At 49.4% G+C, this 16,947-nt stretch overlaps 1 protein-coding gene across 4 annotated transcripts; it reads left to right on the forward strand.

Annotated features, from left to right (window-relative positions):
* The first annotated feature begins 1,234 nt into the window (after window positions 1–1,234).
* SLC1A6 (solute carrier family 1 member 6) lies at window positions 1,235–16,918 on the forward strand. Of its 4 annotated transcripts, XM_082709676.1 has the most exons (11): window positions 1,236–1,621; window positions 3,035–3,130; window positions 6,502–6,713; window positions 6,902–7,039; window positions 8,561–8,765; window positions 9,584–9,626; window positions 10,128–10,471; window positions 13,003–13,236; window positions 14,434–14,628; window positions 15,430–15,564; window positions 16,340–16,918. In XM_082709676.1, the coding sequence occupies exons 3-11, from the start codon at window positions 6,509–6,511 to the stop codon at window positions 16,533–16,535; spliced, it is 1,695 nt and encodes a 564-aa protein (XP_082565802.1). In that variant the 5' UTR covers window positions 1,236–1,621; window positions 3,035–3,130; window positions 6,502–6,508; the 3' UTR covers window positions 16,536–16,918. The 4 variants fall into 4 exon arrangements, with proteins under 4 accessions (XP_082565801.1, XP_082565803.1, XP_082565802.1 ...); XM_082709675.1 differs by lacking the exon at window positions 3,035–3,130 and having other exon boundaries at window positions 1,235–1,621; window positions 6,454–6,713; XM_082709674.1 differs by lacking the exon at window positions 3,035–3,130.
* The last annotated feature ends 29 nt before the right edge of the window (window positions 16,919–16,947 follow it).

Genomic DNA, 16,947 nt, shown 5'->3' on the forward strand with positions numbered 1-16,947 from the left:
TAGCACAGCCTAGCCCCCCCCATGGACACAAGATAAATATTTGTGGAGTGAATGACTACAAAAGGCAGGAGCTCTAGGCTCAGGCTCAGAGACCAGAATCTTCCTGCACAGCCCCTGACAGAAAAAGAGGGAGTGGGGAGGGTTCAGGGAGGAGTTGCAGGTGTGGTCCAGGAGAACCTGTCACCTAGGGCAGGGGCTCAACCTTAGCCACACACTGAAATCACTCAGGGAGCATGAAAACACGCTGATGCCTGATCCCCACACAGGGACACTAATGGAATTGGTCTAGGGTGCCACTTGGGCATCAGAATTTTTAAAAGATCCCTTGGTAATCACCAGGTACAGCTAAGTTTGAGAACCACCTATCTGGGGGAGGGGTGCTACTGTCAAGGAGGAGAGTAGGGTAGTATAGAGAAAGAGCTGGAACTCAGGAGGTTGCTCCCTGCCTGTGTGACTTTGGGAAAGTTACTGAACCTCTCTGAAAGGCTTTCCCTTCATCAAAGGGGGGTAGCGGTATCTACTTCAGAGGGGTGTGTAGATTAACTATAAGCAAAAGAGCCTGCCCAGGCTAGGAAGTTCCCCTTAACAGTTGTTCGATAACAACAACAGCAGTAACAAACATATACTGATTTTTATGACCTGTGGGGCTGAGACCTCAGCTCTTGAAAAGGGCAGTTAGCTTTCAGGAGAGGCAGAGGGGGGTTGGAATCGAACAAATCGGTGTCGTTTGAGAAGAAACGCACGATCAACTTTGCCAGGTGCACTCTAAAGACAGCAAAGAATAATATTAATTACAACAATACAGAAATTATTCGTCTCCCATCTGTACGATGCTTCATGGGGCTCGCAGCATTTCCACACTCACGCGCTCGAATTTTTCTCAGCTTTAATTTTCTGTGGGGTCGGCCAAGTAATCTCCGTTGTTTAAATAAGGCCAAGCTCAAAGAGGGAGAGGGGCTGGCTCAAGGGCACACAGCGGCCAAGAGGCCAAGGCCCGGCTGTGTGCCGGAAGGGAGAAGCAGGACCACGGAGCCCACGTGGCGGCCGGGGCACCTGGAGGGTGGCCCCCGCGTCTGGCCCAGACCTCCTCGGGGGATGCGGGTCCGGGCCCAGCGGTACCGGGGCGGGTCCCGCAGCTCTTCCGGGACCTTCGGGCCTCGGCGGGGGCGGCGGGGGGAGGAGGCGCGGGAGGCTGGGGCTCGGAGGCGCGGCTCCGAGGCGGGGGCGGGGGCGGGGTGCGGGAGAGAACACCCACCTCGCTCAGCCCAGGATCCCCCTCCCTCCCCACCCGCGCCGAGCCCTTCCTCCCGCGCTGCGGCTGAGCCTGGGCTCGGCGCGGGGGAGGCGGGGGGCATCCCGGAGGGGATCCCGCCCCCTCCCCCGGCCGCCCCGCGCCCCCGCACCCACGTGAGCGCAGGGCCAGCCGGAATCCCACCCGCTGCACAGCGCGTCCCGGCTTCGCGCCGGTGCCTCCGCCGTCCTGTCCCCGCGCCAGCTCGGCGCCGTCCCTGGCGGCTTCCTGCTGCTCCGGCCCGGCGCTTCGCCGGGCTCCGGCACCTGCATCCGGGCGCAGCGAGCAGGCCGAGGCGCAGGCGGGCCGCCCCCGCCGCTCCGGGAGCGGGTGAGTGGGGACACCGCGGCTCCGCTCGGCCAGGGGCTTTGGGGTCGGGGCGGGCGGGTCCGAGGCGGGCTTGGTCCACCCTGGGGTCAGGCGGGTGGGGCGCCCCTGCGTCCGCGTTCCCAGCTCTCGGCCGCCTTTGTCTCTGCTGCCCCTCAGCATGATCGCCGCCGCTCGTCAGATCGCCTTGGTGAGTTTCCTACCATCTTAGCCATTCATTACCTGTGGGCTCATTACCCATCTCCCTCCTCCTCATCCCATCTCTCTGACAGTGGCCTCAGTTCGTGGGCAGGTTTCCATCTCTGTGCGTGATGCTTCCTCCATTTCCAGGGCTCTGCTCCCACCCCCATCAGGGTGTTTAATTCCTCCAACTCCGGACAGACTGATTGTGACTGAGACTTTGGCCGCCGTTACACCGGTGGTGGGTGGGAAGTTGTGTGTGGGCTGGTGGTGGTGGTGCTGTGTGTGTGGGAGGCTGAATTTATGAGTGGGTCGCCTTCCTAGAGAGGTATGTGGGCTGGGTGCTTAAATGTGGGAAGGAATTTGAATGTCTGAAGTTTTGTGTCTGGAGTCCCAAGTTGTGTGTGTGTGTGTGTGTGTGTGTGTGTGAGAGAGACAGAGAGAGAGAGAATGAGAGAACTCTGTGGCTCTCGGTGTATGGAGTTTCATTTAGGGAGAGGAATTGTTCAGGGTCTTGAAGGTGTGTGTGGGGTTGTATGTCTGATGGTGTGCATGAAAGTGTGTGTATTTGTGTGTGTAGGGATTGTATGGCCAACACTGCAGGAGTGGGGTTGCATTTCTGAAGGTGTGCATGGGCTTGTGTGTCTGAAGAGTTCTGTGTGTGTGACTGTATGTCTGTGCGGTGGTATTTGTGTCAATTGCACACAGAGGTGTGTGAGACTGTGCGTTTGGAGCTGTGCGTGATATGTTATGTATGTGATTTCTCTCCTCTCTTTCCTTCCCCCATTCACTCCTCTGGCCAGCAGAGTGTTGAGAAAAAATGTAGAGGAAGCATACATTTGCCCACTGAGCTTGCTTTGGTTTTAGGATGTAGAGGCCCTTCCTTTCTTTCCTTTGGCTCCAAGGGAGGGGTGGCCATCCCATCTTATTGCACCCCAAAATCAAGGGTGGGGAAACAAGGTGGGAGACCCATCTTGAGCTCCTGCAGACTGGGAACACTTGAAGGGCCACTTCCCAGACAGCAAGTCTAAAAAAAAAAAAAAAAAAAAAAAAAAAAAAAAGAAAAAGAAAACAACAACAAAAACCAGGGTCAAGAGAATGCCTAGGACCAGGAGAGACTGAGAGACTGGAAAAGAGAGAACCCAGGGTTCAGTGTTTGTCTCTGCCCTCAGCTGTGTGTCTGTTGGGTTTCTGCTTTATATCAACCCCAGTTGATCTCTATTTTGTACCCACCAGGTGCTGTTCTAAGCGTCATGTGAATTGGGCCAGCCAAGCCCCACAAAAGTGACCAGTTCCATCAAGGTGGAGGGAGATTTGAAATAAAGAGCTCAGGTATGCTCTTCTGTTAGGACAGGGACTAGCAAATTTTGTCAGTGAAGGGCTAGAGAGATTGTACTGTGGCCCACACACTCTCTGTCCCAACACCCCTGCTCAGATGTTGTAGTATGAAAGTAGCCATAGGCAACACGTAAGAAATGAGTGTGGCTCTGTGCCAATAAAATTACTTATACAAGCAAGCAGTGGGCTGGATTTGGCTCTCAGACTATGGTTTGTCCATTTCTGCAATATGCTGTACTGCTTCTTGTAAGGAAGAGAAAGGAAGGAGACAAAACTAGTTCTGGACCCTTTGAGGCTAGTTGGGATCTCAGCTGAATACTACCTGGGGACCCACAGGTAATTCTGTGCTACTGCTTGGTGACTGGGAACATGCATTCTAGAGAGAGGGAGGAATTATGAGTTTCCTGAGTAGTCTGTGGTTCCAAATCTGGGATTTTTCACTGCAAGGTGAGAATCAGTGAAACTATGGTTTCAGTGATGGACCCAACTGGGGTTTAGCATTGAGAATGGGGCTTGGACCTGGAGGGAGCAGGGCCTGAAGAGTAGAGGCACGTGTCCCATGCTTTGGATATGGGGGACCAGAGAAAGGCAAGGAAGACGGTGGCCCCAGAAAAGTGACTGCACAGCCAGTGGCAGAAAAAAAAAATATCCAGGGGTCTACTACTGGTGGAACTGAGACTTCCCTCAGACTCCCATATTCCATATTCCCTGACCTGGGTGAAGTTCAGCACAGGAACAATATTGACTGCACATATTCCATATTCCCTGACCTGGGTGAAGTTCAGCACAGGAACAGTATTGGCTTGGAGAGTTTTTTAAGAACCAAATAAGTCTGGTGTATTTGTCAGGAAACAACACAATAGAAAAGCAGAACTGGAAAGATATGAGCAAAGTTAAGGGGAACCAGTAAGAATGGTGTAGTAACACTCAGGGACCAGCAAGAGTGGGGGCGGGGAAAGGGGCGGGGCCAGCAGGGAGGAAGGGAGGGAGGAGGACAGGGCCAGAGCCTTGGCTGAAACAAAGGATTGTATTTCTTTTTTAGTTGAAACATATTTGACATGTAACATTGTATAAGTTTAAAGTGTGTACCATGTTGTTTTGATACATTTATATATTGTAATATGATTGTCATTGTAGCAATAGCTCCTCTATCTAGTCAGGGCAGCCAAGAATACCAAACAAGGAAAGGTTGGTCTCTTCAACAGGTGTTGGGAAAACTGGATAAAAACATATAGAAAATGAAATTGGACCCCTATTTTATACTAAAATTAACTTGAAATGGATCCAAGCCTTAAACATAAGACCTGATACCATAAAACTCCTAGAAGACAAGGTAGGGAAGAAGCTCCTTGACATTGGGCTTGGCAAAGATTTTTTGCATGTAACACCAAAAGCATAAAAAAAAAAGCAAAAATAAACCAGTGAGACCACATCACACTAAACACTGCACAGTTAAAGGAAATGAAAAGGCAACCTATAGAATGGGAGACATTTTTTTGTAAACCACGTATCAGATAAGAGGTTAATATCCTAAATATATAAAGAACCCATACAACGCAATAACAAACAACAATCTGATTAACAAATGGACAGAGGAACTAAATAGACATTTTTTCAAAGAAGGCATCCAAATAGCCAATAGATACACAGGACTGACAGGAGACTGAGGCAGAGGAACGCAACCTTGGCTGAACAGGGTGTGGCAGGGAGAATGCTGCTCCCACCAGCCATTCTGCTGCTTCCCACTGGTCAGACCAAAAGTGGAGCCAGTGGGCAAGGGATCTTGGGCAGTGTGGTCAACTGTTTGCCCCTGAAGTGACTCTACAGGGTCAACAGAATTCCCAGGTTGCCTGGAATATGGACACTATCACACTTTTTTTTTTTTTCCCCCTGTGAGATCATTGCAGGCCAGTCTGTCTATCGTTCAAGAATAGGATGTCCAGTGCCCTGGGCCCATGATACTTTTAGGGATCCGCAGAAATGTTTTAACTTATTTTGTATTTTATTTATTTATTTTGTTTTCATTTTTTTAAATCAGAAGACACAATTACACTTTTATTTTTTTAATTTAATTTAATTTAATTTTTTCAGCGTTCCAAGATTCATTGTTAAGAACTACACTTTTAGATCAAAGAAAATGGTTTAATGTATAATGTTAGGTGAAATTCACATATCATAAACTCAACCATTTTAAAGAGGCATCAGTGGCCTTTAGGACATTCTCAATGTTGTGCAACCATTCCCTCTATCTAGTTCCAAAATACTATATTCATTTTTGTAACAATTCACTTGTAAAAATATAATTTAATATTTTAATATAATGTATATATTTTAGTGGAGGAAGGAGTCCACAAAAATAAAAGTTTTTCTGGCTCATGCTACAAGCTGCCTGATACTTGTAACATGTTTCATTGGTAAAGGATAGGCAGGTTTTAATTTTTACATGCATTTTGTTTAATGTGCATTATAATATAATTTGCATTTCAAGTAATGATCTCTTTTCCATTTAAGAGATATTTATTTAAATAAGGTTACAGGTTAGAGAGGAGAATGGAGTTGGGAGAAATTGGAAGGGGAGGTGAACCATGAGAGACTATGGACTCTGAAAAACAATTGAGGGTTTTGAAGGGGCGGGGGGTGGGAGGTTGGGGGAGCCAGGTGGTGGGTATTGAGGAGGGCATGTATTGCATGGAGCACTGGATGTGGTGCAAAAACAATGAATACTGTTACGCTGAAAAGAAATAAAAAAAAATGGATCTTGAAGAGCCACTGGGGTCAAGGATTGTCAGCATTTCCTTCCTGAGGGATCCCACCTACAGCCCCTCTGCTCACTCATGCAGGGCACTTGTATTTACTGGGCACTCACTGGTTGCCAGGCACTTGCTGATTTTGTCATTGTGGAAAGGCCACTTGTTAGCACTACCAGGCCAGACACCAAACCATATTAATTTGGGGGGGCTAACACCAGGATGCCTTGTCTAGGGCTCTGCATGCAGTCGATGCTCAGTAAAGGCTCTCTAGTTTGGTTTGTGTGCTGGGACAACTCCCAGCTGCTTGTGAGGATATGAAATAAGGAGGGCTCTGGAGTCAGGGATGGCAAAGGTGTCCATTACATTGTGGTTTCCTTCTCCTTCATGTCTGGGAGCGGATTGTGGAGATCTGGACCCTTTTCTGCCAGGATTTAACTCTGAGCCCCAGGCAGTGTTCTCAGGTGTCCCACCACGGGCACATCCCACGTGGACAGGTGGACATGGCCCCTCCCCTGGTGTTTGGATTCTGAGTTCCTCCTTTGTCCACCCTTTCCCCTGTCCCCACAGCCACCTTCTGTCCTCTCCATTACCAGAAAGCCCCTCTGTCCCCCGCAGATAGACCATGAGCAGCCACGGGAACAGCCTGTTCCTGCGGGAGAGCGGCCAGCGGCTGGGCCGGGTGGGCTGGTTGCAGCGGCTGCAGGAGAGCCTGCAGCAGAGAGCACTGCGCACGCGCCTGCGCCTGCAGACCATGACACGTGAGCACGTGCTGCGCTTCCTGCGCCGGAACGCCTTCATCCTGCTGACCGTCAGTGCTGTGGTCATCGGTGAGCTGGCTGGGAGGGGCAGAGACCTCAGAGAAATTCCCTGCACGCACATATCATCACTCCACCCACTCATTCTCACCGGCACATGCACTTGGCAACACCCACCGCTTTCCCCCGCATAAGGACATATTCACACAAATGGGGCCCAGTGACCCAACCCATTCCACGAGCCCTTCTTTCGGTTCTAGGAGTCAGCCTGGCCTTTGCCCTGCGCCCGTACCAGCTTACCTACCGCCAGATCAAGTACTTCTCTTTCCCTGGAGAGCTTCTCATGAGGATGCTGCAGATGCTGGTGCTGCCACTCATTGTCTCCAGCCTGGTCACAGGTGAGAGAGCCCAGGCCAGTGTTGGCCTCCGAGACCCATCCTGCAGTCCCGACTCAAACCTGGAGCCAAAGCTATGGCAAGCATGGGATCACCTCCCTATCTTAGAACCTCAAACATGAGCCCTGCACCTACTCCGAGTTCTTGCCCAAAGCCTAGATCTTCATCAGACTCAGGTTCCAGTCCCCATATGACCTATGCCACTTATCTCAGTAACTTTACTGCGCTTTTCTGTGTAGAGAAAATACCAGCCTGCATCCAAAGGTGAAAGAAAGGCTGTGATAAGGCCGCCGGGGAAGATAGAATGGCATCAAGGGCCAGGGGGTGGAATTGGGTGAAAGTGTTTGAGATGAAGGTGACGGGATGGTGGATGGGGGCCAGGGTAGAAATAGGGATGAGTTATGCAAAGGTTGAAAACTTTTTTTTGTAAAGGTCCAAATAGTAAACATTTTCAACATTGGGGGCCATATGATCTCTGTCAACTACTTAGTTCTGCTATGGTAGTGGAGGAGCAGCTGCAGGTTCATCTGTAAGCAAACGTGTGTGGTTGTGTTCCAATAAACCTTTATTTACAAAGACAGAGAGGGGGCCAGATTTAGCCCCTAAGTGGTTGATCGCCAACCTCCAGATTTTGGGATGGGGATGAAGATAAAGGACTGAAAGAGTGGTTTCTTGGGTTGGGTTTCCCAGAAGCAGAGCCTAAAATGGGGATATTTGCACAAATGATATATCAAGAGATAGCATTCAAGAGAGACCCATGAGGAAGCAAGGGGAGCAAGATGGGGCCGGGAAAGAATCTAAGCAGAGATGGGTTCAGAAGGAGTCTGGCCTCTCAGCCTTATCCCATGGATAACTCTGGAGCAGGAGAAAAGCTACAGAATTGTTCTTCTCAACTCTGCCATTATTTGAGTTAAAGGAACTGGCCTTCTGAATCCCTGTACCAGGCAGCCTTTGATTTTAGGACTTCCCTGGGGTATTTCTGGGCAAAGCAACTTTTGTTCTGCTGAGGGCCATTCTCCAGAGAAGGGGGCCACACAAACTGTTGGGAGCCCGCAACGCAATAGCTGAAGGGCAGTTGTGTTAGCCTGGTAAAGGGCTTTTGGAGGGAGCACCAAAAGAACTATTTCTCACAGATAGGGTACAGTAAGGTGGGCTGGAGGGAAGTATAATATTGGGGTCAATAGTAGGATGAAGAGTGGAATGAAAGTGACATTATGGTGTAACAGGCATAAATGGAGGGTGGGGCGGGAGTTGGAAAGTTCGGCTTGAAGTAGAGGAAGTTTAGTGAAGTGGGGCTTGGGATGAAGGATGGGGTGGAAGGCGTATTTGGAAAATAGAATAGGGGTTGAAGACTGATAAGAGGGGTCAAATGATGGCAGCGTGGGTGCTGGGGTGGGGTGCAGAAGAAGGTTCTTGGTAAATTCTTGTTGAGCTGGTGGTATGAGGGAAATAGAGCTGATGATTGGGAGAGAGGGTGGTGGGGTGTGGATGATGCTGCTCAGGGTTGCACCACCTGTCCTCCAGGTATGGCATCCCTGGATAACAAGGCAACAGGGCGGATGGGGATGCGGGCAGCTGTGTACTACATGGTGACCACGGTCATTGCTGTCTTCATTGGTATCCTCATGGTCACCATCATCCATCCTGGGAAGGGCTCCAAGGAGGGGCTGCACCGCGAGGGCCGCATTGAGACCATTCCCACAGCTGATGCCTTCATGGATCTGGTCAGGTGACGTTCTTTCTAATTTTGATGGGAACTCTGGCCTTAGATGCAAGCAGCTATACTCAAGGAGAGACAAGGTGGCAAGGAAATACTCAAGGGGACGGGCTGATTCAGCCTGGAAATGCAACACCCACTTTGAACCTAGTTCATTGATATCCATTTAATGTCCTGGAGCCTTGTGCAAATCCTGAGAGTAGCTGACTCCTAGGGTAGGATCTTTTGGACCTTAGGCTCTGGAGGCTTTAGCTGCATCTTGAAATGAGCTCAGAACAGGTGGTATTTGGTGTTTCCAAGCTCCTTTTCTGTTAAAGAAGCTAAATTTTGCCAACCAGAATCAAGGCTTACCATGGTTTTTCCCTAGTCACTGACTTGGAGGAAACCCACATCTGAGGTCCACAAGTTATCTGTGTTTTTTGAGGCATCACTGGCACATGTGTGTGAATTGAAGTCTGAGGTAGCATAGGGTTCTATGGAAGGGCTTAGAGAGGCATGGATTTGAGGTCCATCTGCACCCCTTTTGAGCTGTGTTGCTTTGGGTAACATCTGTAAGTTCTCTCTGTGTTGGTTTCTTTGTGCATAAAATGGGGACCTTGGTAGTGCTTACTTCAAGAATTATTGTTGTGTTTAGATAAGCACTTAGCTTTAGATACTTTAGATAACTTTAACTTTAGATAAATACTTAGCTCAGTACCTGGTCTAGAGTAAGCATTCACTTGTTGGCTGCCACTATTATGGTTGGTATTATTGCTATTTTTCTTACTATTATCACCCTGGACTCCTTCCCAAGGTCTAACCACCTCCCTTCTTCTGATGTTTTTCTGCAGAAATATGTTTCCACCCAACCTGGTCGAGGCCTGCTTCAAACAGGTCAGCGGGAAGTGCACGGTGTGTTCAAGGAGGTTTGGGGGGGGGTAGCTTGATGCTGAGTGAGTGGTCCTGGGGTGAGGGACGGGAAGAAGAGCATGCCAGTGCAGTGGGAAGGGGCATTTGGAAGAGTCTTGGAGAAAGAATGTACCTCCCATTGGTGAAATGATCAAGGGAAGATAACAGAAAAGGACTTAGGCCAAGAGCTGCCTGGGGATGGTGCTGAAGGAGGAACCAGGGCATCTCACCATAGATGACTGAGGAGAAAGTTTCCCAAATCTCTCTGAACAGGGAGCTTTGAAAAATGCAGACTCTTTCCTCATTCTTCCATGCATTGGTTGTTCACTCCTTTATTCATGTATTCCTTCACTCGATCTTCTGTGCATTGGTCAAGTCCTCTAAATAAGACTATCCAGGGGTAGCAGCCAGGAATTGGTGTTCTAAATAAACTTCTTCAGGAGATTCTGATGAATTGATTTTGGCCCCAATCTCTCCATATTTCAGTTCAAGACACAGTATAGCACGAGGCTGGTAACCAGGACCATAGTGAGGACAGAGAATGGATCTGAGCCAGGCACCTCCATGCCTCCCCCGTCCTCAATGGACAACGGAACTAGCCTCCTGGAAAATGTCACCTGGGCCTTGGGCACCCTGCAGGAGGTGCTGAGCTTCGAGGAGACTGTACCTGTGCCTGGCTCAGCCAATGGCATTAATGCCCTGGGCCTTGTGGTCTTCTCTGTGGCCTTTGGGCTGGTCATTGGTGGCATGAAACACAAGGGCCGAGTCCTTCGGGATTTCTTCGACAGCCTCAATGAGGCTATTATGAGGATGGTGGGCATTATTATCTGGTAAGTGCTGGGTTTTGACAGGGCTGACAGGTGATGGCACATGGGAAGTGTGGAACCAGGACTGGGAAGTTAGGCTGTGGGGCAGCTGCTCAAGGGGCTATTGGGCCATTTTGCCAAGGTTATTCATGTATGTATTGGTTGATTTACTCATTTATACATTCACTCATAAACTCATTCACAGACTCATCCACGCATTAATGAAGCCATTGTTTGACTGACTGATTGATTTACTCACTCTGCCGTGTATTCAGTCAAGCTCATTCTTTGGCCCACTCATTCATCTCTGCATTTGTTATTCTCCCATTCACTCCCTCATGTATTCCCTGCATTTATTCACTTAACACACTCATTCATTCACTCACCTGATCATTTGTGTCTCATTTGCTCATTTCCTTATTTGTTTATCCACTCACTAGTTATTCCTTAGTTGATGCATGCGTGCATCCATTTTACCATTCTCTATTCCTTCACCAATTTCTTTACTCATTCAGCAGAACTTTTCCTGGGTTAACTGTCTAGAATGCAGGGATATGCTGAATTCAGCCCCTGTCCCCAAGAAGCTTATGAAATTTTGGAGGAGACAGACACATCCTAGAAAGTATATTACAAGGTGGAATGTTCTAGAGCAAAGGGGTGTTCAAAAAGAGTTGGGAACATGAAGAAGTGAGCAGCCAAGGAAGGGATATGCAGTGAACTCTGCCTGGTAAGGTGAAGAGGGAGTTATGGAAAAGGTTGCCTCATAGTTGGGTCTTGAAAGGCAAGTGGGAACCCAATAGGACAGGAATGGAGAGAGGCTGTTCAAGCAGGGAAAGAGAACATACAAAGCCTGCAGGAACCTGAGTTGGCTGGAGGATGGTGGGGAGTTTAGGGAGATAGGAACACAGGGTAAGTTGGGAGTGGTGGTGCAAGATATTAACAAGACTGTCCAGGGCCAAACTGGGGAAGACTTTGTACCTAATCTCCAATAATTAGAAAATTGCATAGGGGGCTAGAGGCCAAGTTTAAAACTTGGAAAAGGAGCTGAGGGGGGAGCTTATCAAGGATAGGCAAGAAGACTGACAAGATGGAAGCTCAACTGTATTGGAAACCATAAACTTATAGAGGTGTTGTTGGCAGAATTTATCCAGATGTGCTGGCTGGGTGAATATAGAAGGAAAGAAGCCCCATGCAATTGACCTAGGGTTGAGGAGTTTTGTGGAGAATGAAGAGGAAGGATGATGATGAGGGAGCTGGGGAGGGTGTTCACAGAGCAGGCAGAGAGGTAGGTGAAGACTGGGAGACAGCTCAGCAGCCTCCCATCTGGTCTCACCATGAGCCCAGCTGAGCCCAGGGGAATACAGATGTGGCCAGAAGAGTGCTCCACATTCGCCTTCCCACCACCTCAGGGTGGGTCTCATTGTTTCTGACCCAAGCTATTGTACCAATTTCCCAAGAGGTCCTGGCCTCCTCCTGCCCTCCAATGCTTCTACCATGAGAACCACCAAGTGTAGTCTTCACTTTCTAAAGAGAGGAGTAACGCAGAAGCCTGGTGATGGGTGAATGAAGGCACCACTGGCAGGTGCCAGTGTCTCATCTTGCAAGACTAAGATGCGCTGGTTTGTGGGGAGCACAGGTGAGCCCCTGATGAACTCACTCTGTCTCCTCTCACTTGTCACTCCACAAACACTGTCTTCTCTCTTCTCCTTCAGCACTTCTAGCTCATGCTCATCTCAGGGTCTTTGCATGGTGCTTGCAGTGCTTCCCCTTCAGATAGATGTGTCTCTTCACATCGTTCAGGCCACTGTGTGAATGTCACATCTCCAGGGAGGCCCTTCCAGACCACTCACACTGGTGCAGCACACTGAGGGACTCTATGCAGCTCTCACCATCTGAAGTTTTTAATTAGGCATTTCTATGTGTATTGCCTGTTTTCCCCATTAGAATGTACGTGCCACAGGGGCAGGGACAGTGTGACTGGAGCAGAGTAGGTGCTCAAGAGAGTGGTCGAATAAATAAATGATTTGATAAGACATATGGTTTGGGATGTCTGGGGGAAATTCAGGTGAAATAACTCAGGGTCAGTGAGTGAGTGAGAATATGCACTTACACAAAAGAGAACAGGGGCATTGAGGTTACACATTTAAACAAACAGAGTTGGAGGTGGTGAATAAGGGAAGTTTGAAAGCCAGTAATAGGGGATGTTTGGGCCACATCTAGAGAAAGAGTCCCAAGAAGTGACTATTTGGGGAGGGACTTGAATGGTGGAGTGGAGGAAAGCTAAACCTTATAAGAATGTATGCGCTGGAGTTGTAGGAACTTTCCCCTGCTGTTCTAGGTGTGATCTGTGGGTGAGTAGGCAGAGGCAGTGGGATATGTTTAATGGGGTCCATCCCTGTTTGTCAGTATGTGGGGAAGTTTTGGGCAGAGTAGGGTGCTGTATGATGGGCACTGCCTGGCTCTAAGGTCTTATATGGGCAAAACCTTGGGGATGCCAGCTCTGAGGTTTAGGGGAAGTCATGAGGGCACTCTGACAGGTGTCTGGCTTGGCCTAGGTATGCACCTGTGGGGATCCTGTTCCTGATCGCTGGGAAGATCCTAGAGATGGAGGACATGGCTGTCCTGGGGGGTCAGCTGGGCATGTACACCCTGACCGTCATTGTGGGCTTGTTCCTCCATGCTGGTGGTGTCCTGCCCCTCATCTACTTCCTCATCACCCACCGGAACCCCTTCCCCTTCATTGGGGGCATGCTGCAGGCCCTCATCACTGCCATGGGCACATCTTCCAGGTATGGCTTCATCCCCCACCCCCAGCACTTTTCTGAGGTTCACTGTCAGTTGTTCAAAGGCCCTCCTAAGAGTCCTGGCCCTCAATCCCTGTACTAAACTTCATCTGAGCTATGTGGTAATGTCAGTGGTTCCTGAAGGTCTGCAGGCCAATGGACACCTGGGTGCTTATCTTTGTCCCAAACGGGTTCTACTGACCTGCTTTCCACATTTTCTATTTCTCTATTTTATGTGGAGGAGAACCAGCTGCCAATTTGAGGTTAGGACCGAGGTGCTCCCTATTCTGTGTCATTTTCTAGCTCAGAGTCTCATTTCCCCTCAAAGTGGTCTCTGGGAGCTCACTTGGCTCCTTTCTCTTCCTTCCCCCTTTTCTGTGGTTTTATAGGGTTAGTAAAGCGCTTCCCTTTCCCCCGTCATCCAAAATCAAAGTGGTTTGAGAAGTATCACGAGAGCCAACTGGATGGAAGAATAATATCATTGTTATTGCTCATAATGATATTGCTGCCTGGAGAATGCACCTTTTGGTCTTTGGCCAATAAGATTGATGCCATTGTAGCCCAGAATGACACTCACCTGATCACCACAGGGTTGGATTCCCAGAGGCCTTCTTTTTGAGATCAGGCTTCTCACTGCATGACATCAAGCTGACCAGACCACATGTTTTGTGGATAGGCCAACTCCAAGTGAGATGTCCATTCCTTCAACTAAACTCCCCAGTCAGTTTGACTGCTCTTCCCCTGCTGTGGAGTGGTGGGGAGAGAGACCAGGAGGGTTAGTGTAGCTGATGTTGCTCCCTGAGCTACATGAGTGGGATTAGGGGTCTATGTAATACTTCTCTTTTAACCCTGAGGGTGTGGGAGGTCAGTAGAGCTCTAGTCCTTTCCTTTCTGGGAGTGGGAAGTTCGCCAGTGGCACGAATAAGTATCTAGTAATTAGCTTTAAGCTGTTGCCTTTCAGTGGGTCGAGAGACCTTCAACCTAGGGGACTACCATTGCCATGTGCTTCTTGCATCATGAAGAGCCCTTATTCCCCATGCACAGTTACCAACCTCTGAAATGTTATGCTCCTGCCATCCTCCCCTTGCCCTGGCTTCCACCCGATCTCCCAGTATTCTCAGCAGAATCCCTCCTTTGGCCCATGGCTACTCCAGTCCCTTCCTGCCACTCCCCATTCTCAGCCTCCAGGGTTCTCTCCCCTAGCTCTGCAACACTGCCTATCACCTTCCGCTGCTTGGAGGAGGGCCTGGGTGTGGACCGACGCATCACCAGGTTCGTGCTGCCTGTGGGGGCCACTGTCAACATGGATGGGACTGCTCTGTATGAGGCCCTGGCCGCCATCTTCATCGCCCAAGTCAACAACTATGAGCTCAACCTGGGCCAGATCACGACCATCAGGTGAGGTGATCTTGGGTGGGATCTGCCAGCAGGTGAGATCTAAGAAGTCGTTAGGTTGGCTAGGGGTGGAGGGAGACTCAGCTTCTTGATGTCAAGGGAGGCTTTGAATGTTGGAGGGGGGATGTGGGAAGACCCCAGCTACCCATGCCAAATGAGGCTAAAGATGAGACTGTGAAACCTGAGGCTATTAGGAACTGGCCAGATGTTTCAGTCCCATCTTCTCTCACATGCTATGGTGGGAGATACCTTTGCCCAGTGTTTTCCAAAGTATGGCTTGTGCATCCTAATAACCTGAGACTCTGAGAAGAAGGATGGATCCCTGGGTCTCATTACCCAGAGGTTCCATATGGTCATTTTAAATATAATGGCAAACTTCACATCCTTCATGTCTTTGGTCCAGTGTCAACTGCTTAGGGAGGTGTTTCCTGAATATTCTATTTAAAGTGGCATGGTTTGGACTTTCGTAGGCTGAACTGTTTCTCTATTGCACCCTCTGCCTTAGTATATGTTTTAAGTATTCATCTTGTTTATTGCCTGCCTCCCCCACTAGAATGTAAGCTCTGTTTGGGCAGGGAATTTCTTTTAAGGGAGTTTCTACTAGGTGTCTAGCATGTAGTAGATGCTCAATAAATATGAGTTGAAAGAATACATTTATTGAAGGCTGCTTTTTATTTTCAGGCACTTAATTTAAGATGTTCCAGGGAACCACCTCTTCCCTTCTGTTGTGCCCTTTCTCACTCTCTTCCTCGTCTTCTCCTTCCCACCTCCTGCCTTCTCCCTGTGTTCTCTCTTCATGTACAGTATCACGGCGACAGCAGCCAGCGTTGGGGCTGCTGGCATCCCCCAGGCAGGTCTGGTCACCATGGTCATTGTGCTCACATCGGTCGGCCTGCCCACTGAAGACATCACGCTGATCATAGCTGTGGACTGGTTCCTGTGAGTGTTCTTCAGGCCCTGGTGCTATCTTTCCCCAACCCCATCCCCGCTTTCCTTGTGAGACCCCTAACCCGTGAGCCCTCATTCCAGCAAGGACAGAGTTGTAGAATTTTAGAGTAGAAGGAAAGTCTTGGAGAATACTCCAAACCATGGCCTGTAGATCCCAAATCCCATAGAGTTAACCTGGGGAGTAGGGTGGGGGAGGAGATGAGCAATGGGGGCTTTACCGATGAGCCTGAAAAGCCCTTGTACCTGGAGAAGTCACAAAAAGGTGATCCATGGGACAGAGCTGGCTTGCAAATTTTTGTTGTTTTTAGTTTGTGTTTTTTAATATTTAACTTCGAAAAACAGAAGGCTTACATTAAAAAAATCTGGACTTTCCTTCCCATTTAGGAATAGTCAGGGGATCTGAGTCCCACTTAGACAGGGTCCAGGCTGGCCTGATTTGCTCACAGTTGTTACCTTCCTCATCCTGTATGCTGTTCAGCTCACAGCCCCTAATTTTCTTTATCAGATGTTTACATCCTTAAAAAAAATAATTGCAATGCTAAGATCACATGTGAGTTTATCAGAGTTGATACAACCTACATCTGTTAGGAGGAGGGGAAACTGAGGACATCAAGGGGGAGGCGCCTGCTTGAGGTTATGTGGTTGTGGATGGAACATGAGGCCCACATCCCAGGCACAAGGAACCTCCCATCCTGATGCACCCTCTCCTCCATGTGCTCTTCAAATCTCAGCTAACAGTGGCTTCTCTCTCCCCACCCTTCCCCAGTGACCGACTTCGCACAATGACCAATGTCCTGGGGGACTCTATTGGAGCTGCCGTCATTGAGCATTTGTCCCAGCGGGAGCTGGAGCTGCAGGAAGCTGAGCTTACCCTCCCCAGCCTGGGGAAGCCCTACAAGTCACTCATGGCACAAGAGAAGGGGACGTCCAGGGGACGGGGAGGCAACGAGAGTGCCATGTGAGGGGCCCCCAGCTCTGCCGCTCAGAGAGGAGGGAATAGGGCTGGGGTGGGGGCGGGGGGGATGTCCGAGGGAAGACCTGCTGCTCGAATGACTGTGCACTGAACACACATGTTCTGTCTGGCTTGTTTGGTGGAAACCGAGATAAAGGAGCAGGGACGAAAGGATGTCCAAGGCCTCCATTTCTCTCTAAGTGCATGGGGAGAACTTGTGGAGGGCAGTGAGCAAGGCAGGGAGGAAACTCTTCTCCTGGGACTGGGGGTGAGGACAGCTTCGGGTCCCACAAGCTGAGGGGTCAGCTTATGTTATTTATTTTCTCAAGGAGTGGTGGAATTGAAAGAGGTAAAGGAAAACTGCCATTTATTATAATAAAACAATATTCACGATCTCCGTGTTGGGGGTCCCCATGGCCTTC

The sequence above is a fragment of the Mustela nivalis genome (genome assembly GCF_964662115.1).
Source record: "Mustela nivalis genome assembly, chromosome: 1".
Taxonomy (NCBI): Eukaryota; Metazoa; Chordata; class Mammalia; order Carnivora; family Mustelidae; genus Mustela; species Mustela nivalis.